General features: G+C 39.9%; 1 protein-coding gene across 1 annotated transcript; it reads right to left on the reverse strand.

Moving 5' to 3' along the window:
- Positions 1-247: 247 nt before the first annotated feature.
- On the reverse strand, positions 248-15,142 carry IL13RA1 (interleukin 13 receptor subunit alpha 1; the record flags this gene model as incomplete). The annotated part of the gene is made up of 10 exons (XM_080352516.1): positions 248-367; positions 1,961-2,045; positions 2,642-2,738; positions 3,263-3,395; positions 4,618-4,769; positions 5,111-5,295; positions 7,448-7,568; positions 9,474-9,609; positions 11,667-11,824; positions 15,064-15,142. 10 exons carry the CDS (start codon positions 15,140-15,142, stop codon positions 248-250), a joined length of 1,266 nt encoding a protein of 421 aa, XP_080208642.1.
- Between the last annotated feature and the right edge of the window lie 1,544 nt (positions 15,143-16,686).

A 16,686-nucleotide genomic window follows, 5' to 3' on the forward strand; every position in this document is an offset into this window, starting at 1 on the left:
AGATACTGCTATGTCGTCAGATGAAATTTATGTACAAGCTCATCTCAAGTGATCCAAGATGAGTATTTTTAGCAGAGATGGAGGAATGGCCACTCTTAGTGATGTGTCTCCTGAATATCAGAGAAATAAGACTTAGAAAGGACTCAGTAAGGTGAAAGTTGGTGAATGTCTTGCAGGCCTCTTCACATCTACTTTGTCACCTGAGCAGGAATGAAAGCTTCCTCATCTTTCACTGGTAAAGCAGAGTTTATCGGTTTTCTTTCTCAGAATTAGTACACTCTGGAGTTTCTGTTAAAATTAAAGAATGAATTTCTTCTTCTTTAATAAATCTGTCAAAAGCATTCACAGAATCATCCTTTGCACAGCCCTGAAAAAGAACAACAACATTTTTAACAGCACTTCTTCATGCGAGCATTGTTTTTTCAACCCAGCAGGACAGACCCATTTCACAACATACAGCCTGTATTATGGTGAAAAAGCCACGGTAGCTGGGCAACAAATTGTGCTTTTTAGGGACATAGATTGGGCCTGTGGCTGACAGAAGAGTTGTCCTCTCTGGAGATGAGAAATAACTGAAGGTTGGTCCCCATTTTAAGAGTGCTTCCAACTACAGCTAATGGGCAGGAGGATGGAGAAGTGAGGATGTACACCCTTAGTGGAGTTTTCACTGAGACCCTGAGCACATAGAGAAGATCAAGATAATACTCAGAAGCAAGAACGTAGCATTACTAGGGGCAGTAACAAAACACTTCTCAAAGCATGACAAAAGCTACTATGCTTATCATCCTCATGCTGAAATATTTATCTAAAAGGTAATAAACTAGGAAGCAAGATCCATGCTTTCCACATAGTTCTGGTTTATTATTTGGTGAACTCAGAATACCCCTGTGGAAAATGGGAATACCGGATTTTGGGCTCTGGACTCTGGACTCTGACTCTACTTACATTTGGAAGTTGTGGGAGGCCACAAAAGGAGATTTATTTTCAGAGTCAGTGATTCCTGCAACTCCTGCTCAACTGAGAACATCCAATGCATGTGCAGCACCAGACAGCCAGATAGTTATTATCCTCTACAAACATTTCACAGGTGGCATCAATTTTGACATGCCACAGGGAGTCAGAAGGTCCCTTCCATACAAGGACTATGTTAAGAGAACGACATACTTTATTTCATGCCCAGGTTTGAATTAAGGCTTGTCAGTGTACTTCCCCTAGGATTTTTATGAAGAGCTACTGAGTTAGATTTGTTTAGAAATAAGGGTTTCCATAATCAGTACTATGTTTATTTTTCCTGAAATAAGGGCTCACAGCAAGCCTTTAATCAACAAAAACTTGGAGCGGCTGTAGTTAGTTCTGTTGTTATGCCAATGAGAAGCTAAGTGTCCTGATTTACTTCATAGCTAACAGGCTGTGATAAATGTGAGAGTGCTAAAAGTACAAGTTGCTGGAAGTCAAATATGAATAGCTTTATTCAACATCATAAATATGAGCAATTAGCAGAGGAAGACCTATATGTTCAGTATAAGCCGTTTAATGGAGTTGGGGGAAAAAAAAGCCACAACCAAACCCAAACCAAACAAAAAACAAACAACAAAAAACCCACAAACCAAACAAACACTAACACCACCAAAAAAAAACCCCAACAACCAGACAACCCAACCTCCAAACCAACCCAAAACACATTCAAGGGACCAGCAGTCTGTGAAATAACAGAATAATGCAATTCTACTAATGTTTCTAGAAAAAAAGTATATGCAATTTGAGAGGAAAAAAAATCCCTCTCAGCTTTGGACAATTGCTTCTGTACAACTCTTATTAGGTATGAATACTTAGTCTTCATATGGTATACTTACTTATGTACAGTTGGTTTTCAGATAAACATAGGTATTAGGAAAAAGAAAACTAGAAGCTTACAGATTCCAGTTCAATAGATTAGTTCACCCAACAGCTTCTTACTAACCTGGGAATCGTCATTCTGTTCTCCAAACATGCGCTTAAGAATTTCTCTAGGGTCTGGAACTGGTGGTAGAATTAATATCTTCAGCCTTCAGAAGATGAAAAAGAAAAGCTTTAGATGAAAGATGTATTAATTTAAGACTCACCATTTCAATTTAATACTCGGGTGTGCCAAAGAAAATTTATGGCATCAGCTTCAACATCATTGCCCAGCGTTCATTCTCTGTAATTATAGCCCGGGTCCCATTTTTACTCCCCAAATGAAAATGGAAATATTCAAACAGATTCTAAATAACTTTTGCTTTTGTCAAAGACAGCAGCAAAAGCAGATTTTTTTTTTTAATCTGGTAAAATACACTTTATACATAAGCTTAATTTTAAATGCAGACTTAATTGCTTAAAGAGAGGGGATGCAATAGCTGTGCAACAAGAATCTAACTGTAAGTATGCATAACTGATGCTACCCAGGTGAAAAGCACGTATATGAATGATAAACCTAATACTAATGACTGAGGCACAATGGTGGTGCCATTTTTGTTATGCAATGCATGTTACAGATAAAACAGATGCTATTGAAACATGCCACATCATGGACAGTTACCTGCAGAAGTGATGAATTGTAACGCAAGACAAAGACCAATCAGAATTAGTGGCTTGTAAATAAAGGGAGATGATTGTTATTTACCTTTTTAGATAAACTAGTAGAATTATTGTAGACACTGCTACTGTTACTGGAATGATGATTATTAAAACAAAATAGAATGTAGAGTCTATCTTCTCACCTGGAAAACAAAAGTTAGAAACTTAGGGGTGTTTTGGAAGGCTTTTTAGGAATAATTACAATTAATTAACTAATTCTCTAACTAATTCACAGGCAGAATATTCTTCAAATACACTAGCACTTTTGTAGGTGAGGACTCCTTTTTCAAAGCATATTATAATACAGATACATTAGGCAATGAAAATGATTTTTAAAAAGAAAAAGAAAAAGGAAAATAAATAATAATTAAAAAAATAAAATAAAATAAAAACTAAGAAAAGAAAACCAGCAAGACTCGGGGCTGAAGAACTAGTAGCACTTGAAAGGTGTTGTTGCACAACAATCCCTTCAACATATATAGCAGTACAGGCAGTAATCGATGGCACTGCTAATGGACTAGAACTCTCTTGCCCTCTTTTCACCTAAAATGAAATAGATACATAGGGAAGACGATCTTTGACTACCATTCATTTAGCAGACAAAAGGTATTACATGCCTTACGATGAATAATAGAATGCAATAAATTGCAGTAACAATTGTTCTCACCAATACTCTTTTCTTCGCTCCAATCACTATAGAGTTCGCTGCTGTAACACTCAGGCTTTGGTTTTGCTCTCACTTTGAAGATGTACTTGCTATTAGGATCAACGCTAGGAATTGACGTATAATTAGTTTCGACCTAAGGGAAAAAGAAAAGGTAATTTGGTTTGTTCAACTACCAACGTATTCTCAGTCACTTACAAGCCCATTTTCATTGTGCAGTTAATGTATTCGGAATGTTTTGATGGAAGATCTCTTTGTGAATACTGAACTTCATAAAAAAGGACACAGTAGCATTTAACCAGTACAGTCTGCCTAAATAGAGATTCCAAAGCTAAGATTTAATCTTATTCATTGCTACATGTATCATACAAGATTTGACACCAATGATTAAACTAAGTCTCTGTAACAATGTGCTTTTTCTTTTTTTTTTGAGAAATGTTTATGACTTACGCTGCCTTCCCCTGTCAGCGCAGCAAGGCTGATCCAACTTTGACCATACCAAAGTATTCTGTGATGCCTCTACAGAGAGGCGCACACACACACACACTGGCTGGGATTGAACTTTTATTTTTGATCCAAAATGCTGGTTTCCTGAGGAAAGTTGATATTATTCAAGTTTGCTAAATTTGGGGTAGGACAAACAACTACATATGCTCCGCAGGAGAAGACTGCCACCTCACTTTTAAATTTGTCACACTGTTTACTGTTCTGATCAAACAGTGTTGTCAGTTTGGCTATACAGATACAGGCATGCGCACATCCAGACACTGAAGTCAAGGCTTTTCACATGCACATTAAAATCATTTTATCTAAGAGCGCACACCTTTTTCTTTCACCCCATCCTCAGCCTTTTTATCCCTTTGCTTTCCTGTATAAAATTCCGTGTCCTTGTGTGCACCAGCAATTAATTTTGCTTTACAGTAAACAAGTCAGGTCATTCAAAAATCAAGGCAAACATCTGACCGAGCACAGACCAACACCACCAAACCTAAGTCCACGGAGAAGCAAACAGATACACGCACTGCAGTGTATTTCCTGGTGTGTGTTGTTTAGTCTAGTGTATACATCTTGGACTGTTCTGGCACATTACTGCTTTGCCATAACAAACGATGGGCCGAGAATTCAATACTTATGTGAATTGTGCTGTATAGATATTACTATCAGAAACCTACTGTATGGGAGAAAAATCTGAAGTCCACACAACACTTCCAGCTAGTGCACCAGACCTGTTCACATGCAGATTACATGACTTTTCATTTTCAAACATCCAACATTTGAGTTATTGTGAATATCAACACAAATTACAAAAGATACATAGAGAAAAAAAAATCAGTTAACCGTAAGTAATGAAAAATTACTTTAATCATCTGAGTACTGTCCACATCACCATTGTGATATCCAACTTCATAAAATAAACAATTTTGTGGAAAGGTGTCTGATTCACTCCATTCTAAATATATTTCATCATTGATCTTTGACAGCTTAACCCATCTTGGTGTAGCAGGTTTTACTGAAATGCAAAATGAAAAAAAGTAGTTAACAGTATATGTCACTGCTCACGAAAACTGTTCAAGTCCCTTATTGCATCATATTACACTTATACCAGTTTAGGAAAAGAAAAAAGCACAAAAAAGCCAGGAAATAATAAAAACAACTAAAGAATAAGAGCAAAAATGAGTGGAAAATCACCCCCTCACCCCTCAACCCCACCCCGTTCATATAATTCTCAAATAAAAGATCAATAGAAGAAGGGAACATCTAATGTTGTCACATCCACCGCATATGAGGTGCAAGCTTCTCAAACACAATTTCTTTTTAAAATTATTTTTTATAATGTGGTGTTAAACTTACCAAGGGTGGTAGGATTTTTACTTGTACACACAGGCCTAATTTCTTCAGAATCATCCCTAACCAAAATACTTATAGCTGGGTAAGTATTGGTGAGTTTTGGGAAGCTGAAATTGAAAATGCATCCAAAGGTTCCTTGGTGCATAGAATAGTTGTTGCACTTCTTATGGTTTTTCAAACCATCAAACCTATAGGAATAAAAATATATTTTTTTAAACATCAAAAGAACAGGAGGGCAAGGAGCAAGCTTGTTTTTAAACCTCTTACAAATTCTAAAGACTAAGCTTGCATTAAAGCTGTGCTATAGCATATATAAAAGTAAAGCTATGCAAAGTAAGAAGCTTCTCATTTATCTCAAGCTTTAGAAAGAATATTTTTTAAAGAGTGTCAAAGTAGCAGAAGGAGGGGCAGGTTTGCTTTATAGCTAAGCACCAAATATAACAGCTGCTTTTAGCTTTGCTTCACATTTTCCACATGGAAAAACAATTTCAAGGAACAAAAAAATATCTATTTTGAAAGCAAACTGATTTGGATCACTTCCTGCCAACAGAATGTCACTTCTGTGATGGAATGAGCTGACTGATCTCCTTCAGCAATGCCTCAGGTATCGCAGCTCTTGCTTGAGATGGTCGAGTTTCACCGATTACCTGTACTTGCTTTCCAAAATGTCCGTGTTCACTTCCAACAACAGAGAAGCTATGACAACCTTCTTCTTTCCTTCTCTTTGTTCCCCAGGCCCCAGTGAAAATATGCTGGTAGCTCTTCCTCCCAAGAAAAGTGATTATTTATTTACATAAGCGTGATAGAGAGTAAATCAGAGCTTCACTTAGGAGCACTATAGGAGTGACATTCTCCTACTTCATATCTCAATATATAGGGGCTGGGGAAGCCCCAACTGTCTGTTCTGTTTTCAGGACAGACCCTTTTTATCCACCCTTCTGAGGTCCCCACCCTGGGGCTGATGGAGCCGGAGGTGCTGGGAGCAGACAGCACCGTGCCCATGCACCAACCTGCTCTCTGTGCACTGACTGGATTCCCTTGCTCTAACCTAACATCATAGTCATGTTCACTTCAGATTAGAAGGCAGTGTTTTAGAGGAAAATATGAAAGAAGAATATGAAATGGAACTAAGCAATAAGTTTTCCGGTAACTGTTCACTCATTTCTGAGAAAAAAAACAAACCTCATCTCCCCTGCATCATGGAAAATGTATCTTTCAGTCCAAAAGTCAAGTGTTTCCTTAGTTTTCAGCTTTAAAAATCAAAAAGTATTTTTCTTTCTAAGCAGCATGAATTAAAACACTTTGCTGTCACTGCAGCTACATCTTTCATTAAAATTAAGGGGTAAGTTGAAAATACATAGCTCTAATCTAAAGCATTATTGCAGTAAGTATCCATATACCCACAAATTCAGATCTTCATTGCCTCATTGGTACTATTCTTGCAATTAAACAAAAAAATTATTTGAGTAGCAATTTAGAGAGAGAACAGTCCTCCCTGCATTTAACTAAAGCAGCACGTTTTCTGCAGTCTGCTGTCCAAATGCATTAAATCGAACAGCCAGCCCATGAGACTGCCACTGGAGAGGAAGAGGAAAACATTTATTTAGTTAGTTCAGATAAGACAGAAAGATGCTTTACAACTACTACAAGGAGGCTTTCAGAAAGAAAACTTCAATATTTCTACAGAAGCTAATGCAATGTGGCATTTCACAAGCCCCATCGACATACAGAAGTATGCATAGATAACTGTATGCAGACCTTGCTGCCAAGATTTTGCTCACAGCTCTGTTCCTTTGGAACAAGAGTCTATTTATGGCAGTCAGCTGGCAAGCATGGATGATGATAAAAATCCGTTCTCCGTAACATTCAAGATCAATCGATTATTTATGACATAGAAGATAAAAACAAAAGTATTGCTAAATGTTATTAACGCTTTCATACTGTGTCCCAATGATTTAAGAGCTGACACATTAGCGAGTGATTATGACTTAAGCAGCCCATGTTTTTGGGGCTGCAAAGAAAGCAATTAATATAACAGTCTAACCTCTTTGAATCCCTAATTAGAAAAAATTAGCAATCATGGCTGCTTGCAAGTGGGCTACAAAAAGCAGCCAGTGCTTCACAAAATAGTTACATCAACTTCCCAAAAAGACTCAGCAACAGCAACCTCTTGACCCTTCAGCAGCAAAGTTTTCTGTTGGACAGGACCCAACACTAACTTGTACACAATGCCCTGGGATCTTCCAAAGCAACAGGAAGCAGACAAGCAAAATGTATAACGTAAAACTAAACATTAGAGCTAAAGCACGTTAGAGTTGGGAATAAAAAGTTCATACAAACCAGTAGAACAACGAATAATTGGTATCACTGCCTGCATTCTCCCCAGGACGCCATGTACAAACCATGTACTCCAGATTGTGCCAAATGCAGCTTAAGTCAACAGCAGCAGTACCTGGAATACCTGCAAGGCAAGTTGGAAATGTCTCTTTAAGATTTATTTTTCCAGCAAAGTCTTCTCCTCAATTTCCAGGAGTAAATGAACATTTTTTACACAACTAAAACTGTCTGGAAGGCAAAGATGGGCTCCCAGCCTGCCTGTCTCAGCACAGCAAGGGATGAATTCCAGTTGTTTATCATTTGCAATAGCTGAAATCTCAGTAGAGTAACTTCTAAATGCAAACCAACCATAACAGTGAATCTCAGTTTCCGCCAGGTCTGAATGACTACTTAGAGATACCTGATGCTAAGGACAAGGTGTTGAGTCAGGAAAATATTTTGTCCTATAAAACTACAGATGCTTTGAAAGGAAGCTAAAGTAACTGGCTATTATAGGGATAACACTTAGCTTTGTTACAGTTATTACAGCCATCAACATTAAAAATAGTCAGCATTTAATTATAGTTATCTTCTCCAGACACAATACTAGTTTCTCAGTATTCTGAATATGGAAATACCTGTAGATCTTAAATATGGACAAAAGCAACACTGGGTAAGTTGAATTTTTAATTGAGAGCCATATGCCTCTAGATATTCAACTTCTTCAACATATTGAAAACCCAAATTACAGAACAAAATACAAAATAGTACATAGCAATTGGGAATACAGACATTAGTGTATCTCCCAGGCAGAGCAATTACAGAATAGTCTTTCATATTCAATCCCGCATTTTTGTACAGTACAAGTTCTTTATACCGTATTATCATATTACAGCATATTAGGTATTTCTTCCTTGTAACAAGTAGCAACATCTCCACAAACTAAAAAAAAAGTGCATGTTAATTTTATCAATAGTCCAGACTTATTGATGGCAAACTCCAAGCCAACTTCTACTTCCAAGCTTGCGCTCTCACTGAATTAACGACTATGTAAGAATGTAGGAAAAGGAAACTGGTTTTCCTATTCCAATAAGCATTTAAAAATATTTTATCTGCAAGCAGACTTTTAAAAGCCCCAACCCATTCAGTACATGCTGTCCTAATGATCTGCTTCCCCAGTTTTCCAAAATACCCTTCTGACAGACATGCAAACAATTCTGATATGGTCTCACATTCTCCTGTCCACATGCGATTTTCATCCCCGTCGAGTCACAAGCCTGGGTTAGGCAGACTTTTACTCCTCAAGGCAAGAGGCTCTATTTTCCTTGCCCTAACTCCCAGCATCCAGCAGAAAACAGCATGCCTTGAAGTCTGCTTCCTAACAATGTTGCTACATAGCCCTTATTTCTGGATGTCAAGAAACAACAAATAATATTTTTTCTCTATTCCTTTTGCTATGCACAGCTTTGTAGACCCCACACATATCTCTTGAAAAAGAGAGAACCCTACTATAAGAATTTAATTAGGCCACTTATTTATTCCACAAGTTGTTAAATTTACTAGATTAATTCCTCTAATATTTACAAATGTAGGTTTATTTTAGAGACTTTTACTTGTATAGAGAAATCATACAAAACAAACTGACAGATATTAGTCATGAAGGCTTATTACAACATACGTTGTGTCTTATCTCACAAGCATGACAGGGACAAGAGGAATGAAGGGAACCACATTGTTGTGTTGGAAGAGCATTTACATTTTACAAGCTTGCTCACAAAGTTTTAAGTGTCAGAAGACTGAAGTTGTATTTTCAAAGTACAGGGCATTTCAAAAAGATGGACCCAATTTGAAGTTGACTGTGACTATGCTCAGTAGTATAACAGTTCTGTTGAGGCTCTACCAATTGAACCAGCCCTTGTGCCTGCTCTCTCCCTATTTCTCTATGATATATTTCTGTGATATTTTGACACAATAGCAGAGAAAACAAGGCCATATCTCCTCAGGCCAAGACGGGCATGTCTGTTCCCAGTCTGGCCGCTGCACATGGTACCTTTTGGCAGGAGGGAGGTCTCCACCCATCGGCTGGGCTCGCTGGTGTTGTCGTACTTGCATTCACTTCTCACTTTGAAACGCATTTCCTCATTCAAGAATGTATCCGTCACACGAAAGTGATTCTTACTCCATTCCTGGGTTTAGATGTGGGGGTGAAAGAAAAGCAGAATGTTTGGCATACCATATCAGACACATGGGAATTAGTATTAATGTAAGAACATATTACGGCCCCTTCGAAAGACTGCAACTCAAAGGCAAATGAAATGAGGGTTCAACTACACTGGAAACCTCAGCATCACTTAGATTTTCTTTTTCCTCATCAGGTACACTCAGAACTCAACAAAGGAAAACTCCTTCTACTCCAGTGACCTGTAGACATGAGCAATGACCATACAGGAATAATTATAATGTGGAGGAAAACAGTTCTAGAGTAAGTCTCCATGGATGAAACAAAATAAGCCTGTTTATATTACAGCTATATAAACAGGAGCTTACAGATCTCACCTTTGTCTGTGTGTGTGCACGTGAGTGTTTGACAAACAGAAGAAAGAGCATTTGAAGACAAAACCAAAAAGCAATGAGAAGAGTTTGCTTTGATCTCAGGAGCAAAGGAAAAATTTATAAAAACGAATCCACAAGTGGCTATTAAATAGAATGACACCTCATCCCCCCAGTAGCTTATAAGCTTCCGTTTTCAGAAAAGAGTATGTGTTTGTGTGAGAAAAAGCCTTAACCTTTTCTCATACACTTTCTTGAGCACCTTTTGTTTGGCTAGGGATGTGTCTTATATTTAACTAGAAACAGGATAAAAAATGATCTTTGTGATTACCAGAGGATGGTATAATCACTCTTCTGTATGCAAAAAATAATAAATATGGGCACTAACGAGAGGGTAAGAAAATCAAACAGCTATGAACAGACTAGGTTCTACCAGTTGTAATGCAAAAAGATGCAACAAGATGATGCACAGTCTGGTTTATTGTGACATATGAAGCCACTGTCTCACAGTTCATTCAACACCACTGACCTTAACATCTGTAAGACCCTTCTAGAAACTCATCTTGGTAACCAAGTAGATTTTCAACTTGTTGATTTGTTAATGAACCCATCAGACAAGGTAAATAGGTTTCTGTGCAGTTAGTAAGTTTGACTGGCTCATCTAAAGGTCAGATGAAGTTCATTAGATAAGGTGGCGTCAAAAATGAAGTATCAACCTTTTAGCACTAAATCAGCTCAGCTGTTTGCAAAACCAGGATATCCTGGAGTTGTCAGAAAGAGTAGGGTGGTCACTGTGAAGAGGCCACTGTAAACATCAAGCCATAAAATGGTAATAGAGCTCAACAACAAAAGACTGTTTCAAGAGGTATCATATAGATTTTCATCATATCTGTAATGACAGCAATGCTGATTCCACAGTCGGTGCATATTCGAGGCTTCAAATTCTGACTGTTTGTAATTTTCCTCTTGGCAAAGAATGGTAAAAATATTTATCCTACAGCCCCTTCAGCATCATGGCAATGCTACTCTCAGTCCTCACCAAAAAGTTGTTAATCCACACCAAGGATCACATCTGGGCTGCAAATCATCTAACACAGAATAAAAACAAAAGACCAAAACAAAGAAGTTTTACAATTTCCATTCCAGGGAACAAATGTGTTCCATGTTGTATTCATAACACAACTCTTGTGGGTAACTGTATGTGCAGTGTTGGGATGGGGCAAATGTGAGAATACATTAATACTCAGCATTACCTCCCAAAGATGCTATGCTGACAAATCACAGCTACACCAAGTTTTTTTTGCACACCTCTTTCTTAAATTGATTTCAGAGTGAAGGAGATTGGCCTTTGCAAATTGCCATTCAAGTCTTAAGCATGTAGACTGCTCTGTATATATTTCAGTTTTTCTAGAAAGCTGCATAAGCCAAGACCGAAACAAGTTCTTTTCATGTTATTATTATTATACTTCTGCGTTATCAGTAGCAGCTCAATTATCAGAGAGCGACAGACAGATTTTTCCGATCTGAAGATCCCACAAGCTGGTATGACTAGTTTTTGAGGTTTTGATCACACAACAAGAATTGAAGACTGTATTAAAACTGTAGATATATATGTTTCTATGTTTATACACAGACAGGTTTATCACAATAAGACACAGGGGCATAGCAGAGTTTAAAGAGGCGATGCACTTACTCTTTTGTCCTGAGGGATCTCATCAATCACAATGTCGCTGGAATACTCCAGGTCGCAGCTACTGCTTACGTTCTCTGGGGGGTTCCACGTCCAGTTTAGGGTGCAGATTTGGATAAATGAGTAGTCCAGGTTGGATGGAGGTGGAAGAACTTTTGCTCCTAAAAGAAATAAGAAATTATCAGCATAACAGTCCTGTTGCTGTACGTTTTGCCATTAGCAATATGGATGGATTTTTAATTCTCCAACAGAAAAGAACACAAATGATTTCTCAACTTTGTCAGCTCATATTTATGATCAGATAAGCTACTGCTCACTAAATTGTTTCTACTCTTTTGCTATCTCAGTCCATTAATCATCTAAATAATTGTAAGAAACACACACAAAAAACTTTTAAATGTAACTTTTAAGTAATCACAGTATGTAATAATCTAGTGGCTGTGGTATTGAAACTTATGCTCATGAAGAGGAGACTCATTTTCCAGGTACTTTCTGCTGCCAGTTTGCATCACACATACTGAATCTTCAGTAAACATAGTATATACATTTTGTGGAGCAATTAACACTTCATTCTACCCCAAAGTTATCCATTAATGCAGCTTTAGACAGAAAACTTTAAAAAGACAAGTGATTACGTCTTGCAAGCAACAGCTCTATGTTACAACCACAATTTAGCCCAATGCAAGCGAAAACGAGAATGTTAAGAAACAACGAAGAAACCACAATGCTTTTTCAATTACTCACCTATTAAAATTTTAATGCTATGCTCTGGCACGGTGAGCAAAACCAGTGTGGGCAAATAGTAATTTACTTCTGGCACACTTCAGTAGTACATTTTTTCACCTCTCCAAAAGCAAGATAGAAGCAGAAGAGTCATGACTCAGAGATAGTTGTTGGGATAAATCCATTTGCACATTGACCCTTCCGTACTCTTGTGCACTGAGTCACAGCCTACTCAATACCCGGTCACACAGCTTGAAGGTTGTATTAGATCACAAAGAAGGGAAATATGGCAGAAAACAGAAAACTGCCAGGAAAAAATAAAGTACGTGTCAGACTCCAGTTCTATAAAAAAATTAAGAACTGGGAATTTCCTGAGAAAATGAAAGCATATTTAGTTGTTTTTTAAAGAGCTACTGAAATGTGTACTATTAGAAGGCATTAAATAAGAGGTCAAATGAGACTGCTTCTCAAGTGTCATCACTGAGGCACCACCACCTGTTCGTGTATGGAAAGCACCCTTGTTACGAAGTAGTTTTCCGAGCACTTCAAATTGACATCAACTAGCACTGCAGGTCTTGCTCATTCCAGGAAACCAGGTTCAACCTGCCCCAACATTCGGGGGAGCGCATAGGGAAGGGGCAGAATAATCCCCCCAAGATCGGTTCTCCCATACAGGTCACAGTGCAGCCTCATTGCCTTCAGCTAGCACAGGGTGGAGAGCGGATGGCAATGCAAACCAGCTTCTTTCCACAAGAATTCAGCTCAAAGAATCTGTAACACCATTATCTTACATCTCCCGAGAGCCAGAGCTGCCAAAGCTTGAAGAAAACTCAAACTCTTGGAGGATTGTCAGACCTCTGCATAGTTAAAGGACAGGCAATCATAGCAATCAACCATGATTACCATCTGTGTGTCCGTGTCTATGTGCAGATAACATATGCTTGCACAGAAAATGAGAATTATTACTAAGATTTACTGTTTTAGTCTGAATATGCTTAGCTTTTTTTATTACTTAAAACTTTGGGGATTTTTGTTTGTTTGTTCAGTTTTACAGCTGACCTGAGGAGCAGAGAAACTTCTGTTCTTACAAAAATGCAATCTCCTCTGGAACAAGTGAACTTAGCCAGAACATCTTTGCCTAATACCTTTTCCACTAACAAAACTTACGATAGGTTTAGGAATAGCGTCGGGGCATTAAGATTTCAAATACAATCCTTTGGATGATGTAAAAAAAAAGAAATATATTTATTTAACAAAATGACATAGCTCCGAGCATTCTGTTGTTTCATGATCACTCTTCTAACTACCTCCAAAAAGCCACAAACTGTTAAAAAATGTCTCACCCTTGATTGCTGTTCTGAAGTTCTACAGATTTCCTTTTAACAGGTTTTATTAGAAGTAGTTACGCTAAAGCTTGCAGATTTCTAACCACACAAAGTAAGAGCTAAGTTTAGAACTAAATGAATGATTTGTATTAGCCTAGAAAATTGAAGTCTAGTAGGTTTTATATTAATCTATACAATTCTGAAGCTCGTGCTTTAATGCTGCATTCAGCTGAAGATTTTCTCTTCTTCATAGGCTTGGCCAGTCTCATACTTTTGTTGTATAAAATATACACAGTTTAATACTTTTCTTATTAAAATCTCATCACGAGATAATTGAGCAGAACAACTCAAATACCAATTATGAACCACAGCAAAGACATTATTCCACTCTTGAAAACCAAAACCACATTGATGCTTCTAAGAAAATAAAAGTGCAGCGGGAACCAGAAATTAGCTGAGACAATCCCGCATAGAAAATATTTTATTTCGAAAAGCCATAATGTCGAAACATCGAGTATTTTAAAAGTGTTGCAACACTTTGCATTTGTATTTTGTCCTCCTGTATTTTCTTAAAGTTGATGTCATAGTTATAAACCAAATTGTAGCCAGCCTAAAAAATAACAAGTCTCTAATGGCTGCAATTCTATTTTTGCATAACATTAACTAAAACAGAATTTATAAGGCTTCTAGCCCCACCTATAAAACCCTCCGAGGCATACGCATCTCTTTCCTGCAGCTAAACGTTTGTGCTTCCAAAAGCAGGGAAACTAAAAGTAACGGCAAATGTAACGTTACAAAGTACAGAGCAAGGGAAATTAAAGCCCAGAGCCCCCGCAATCAGCAAACCCGCTCCCGCAGCGGGACCGGCGGTGCCTTCGCCTGATTTCCAGGAATCTGCCGCAAGACACGCACAGAGAGAAACGCGGTGGGCTTCTGCTTCGGTTTATAAGGCACGGACAGTCCCGGGAACCGAAGACAGAGCTTAAAAGGTTTCTGCCAACCCTGTCAAACGCTGCCTTCCAGAGAGAGAAAAGCAGATTTTTAAAAGCATCCCCGTTCCTCTGCCCGGGAAGAGGCAAGGCGCACTGCCGGCATTGCTCTTGCACACAGCTGACGCGCTTCAGGCATTTCTGCTACAAAATGAAAGCATTTCACTTAAATACACGAGGGTACCCGCACCGAGCGGGCAGCGCGGCTGCCGGACCCACGTCCGGGAAGGTCCCCGTGGCGGCTCCCCCGCGGGTGTCCCGGCTCCCGCTCCGCCGCCGGGACGAGCGCTCGGCAGAGCCCGGGAGCGGAGCGGGGCGAGCCTGGCAGCCCAGCGGTGGTCCCGCTCCCCTCCCCGCTCCTACCTGCCGCTGTCCCCGCGGTGACCACCCAGCAGACGGCGAGCAGAAGCCGGCACGGCAGCGACGCTCCGGGACGATCCATGGCTCAGGCCGTCCCAGCGCGGCCCCTCGCTCCCACTTCCCGTCGCGGGGGCCGGGCCAGACGGGAAGAGCCGCGGCGCGGCCCGCCCAGGTAACCCGAGCCGAGCGGGGAGCGGCGGGCGGGGGCAGCGATCCGCCCCGCTACCTGGGCAGGGCCGCCCCGCAGTCCTGCCCGGGGCTGGGCTCCCGGCCTCTGGCGCCGCTGGCACAGCTGGCCCACGGATGCCCACTTCAGCGGGGCTGGGCTGCGTCTTTGTTGCGAGGGGAGCTCCCTACGACACCCTCCGGCCCCACTCCCTTCCCTGCGTTGTCCACCCCTTGTGTCACCCCATGTGTCGCCTTCCTTCCGGTCTCTGCTGGCCATCGCTGCTCCTGCACCCACACCATGGAGACACTTTGCTTCCCCATGGAGCCTTCTGTGCCTCTCAGGGACCCTCTCCAAGCCCCACCACAGCCCTGTCGCAAAACCAGGGCTTCAGTGAGCGCTTCCCGCTCACCCTTTGCAGTGGCCACCACCGTGGACCACGCACCTCACTGTGCTGCTTGCCCGCTCCAGGCCGGTGCCCCACCGAGCCCTCCTGCAGCACCCAGCCAATTCCCCTCGCATTGCACTTCAGCACGACCACAAACTTGGAAGGATCCTGTTTTGGGAGTCAAAGTCATTTTCCTTTTACAACCAAATGTATACTCTGCTCCTGCAACTACTGAAATGTGCCCAAGACATTCGTATCCTCTCACCAGGAAATCAAACATGTGAGCACAACCCCTGCTAGTTCTCTTGTTGTTAGACCCCTGGCAGAAAGTCCTCGTTTCAAATTCCCTCCTGCAAATTCAGGTCATTTTTAGAGTTCTCATCTGTACTAAAAATGCATATAGTTCTTTTTCTGACCTGCTACTACAGAACCTTCTTCCTACAAACTTCCCCACGCACCCTCTGCTTCAGCCCCTGCCCAACATGATATGGTCACTTGCAGTTTTGCTCTCACTTTTATTGGTGTGACGTGGCAAGTAGTTTTTCCAAATTTCCACAGAATTGGCAATATCGAGTGATATTTTTATACATTCCAGGACAAGAAAACATTTGGGATAACGCTTTTACTTCTGAACTAGATTTTGTGGTAGCTAGCAAGCTTGCTCCTTGTTGCCACCCAAATATAGGTATTATAAACATAGTACAGATCCAACAGAGAGGAAACTTTGGCTGAGTTTCAAGGCAAACCAAACTTTACTAGTGAAAATTATTTATTCTTAAGCCAACAGAACGTTTCAGTGTTTACTCAGCTCTTCAAGAAGTTTTGCAAGAATTCATCTGCTTTTAAGACACTAGTTTTAGAAAACGGGAAGTGGATCTTTTTATGATAGGGCGGGGAATATCCTGTGTTGATTTTTTTGTTTTAGTTTGGTTTGTTTGTTGTGTGATTTTTATTTTTTTTTCCCTGCCTGTTTGTTTTTATACTCCTGGGAAAAGAAGAGGATTTAGCAAATTTCCTGGTTGCTATTAGTAAGTGCCACAGGCCTTGCAATGATAATCAAATAAAAACTGTG

Source organism: Nesoenas mayeri (genome assembly GCF_963082525.1).
Source record: "Nesoenas mayeri genome assembly, chromosome: 13".
In the NCBI taxonomy this organism is placed as follows: domain Eukaryota; kingdom Metazoa; phylum Chordata; class Aves; order Columbiformes; family Columbidae; genus Nesoenas; species Nesoenas mayeri.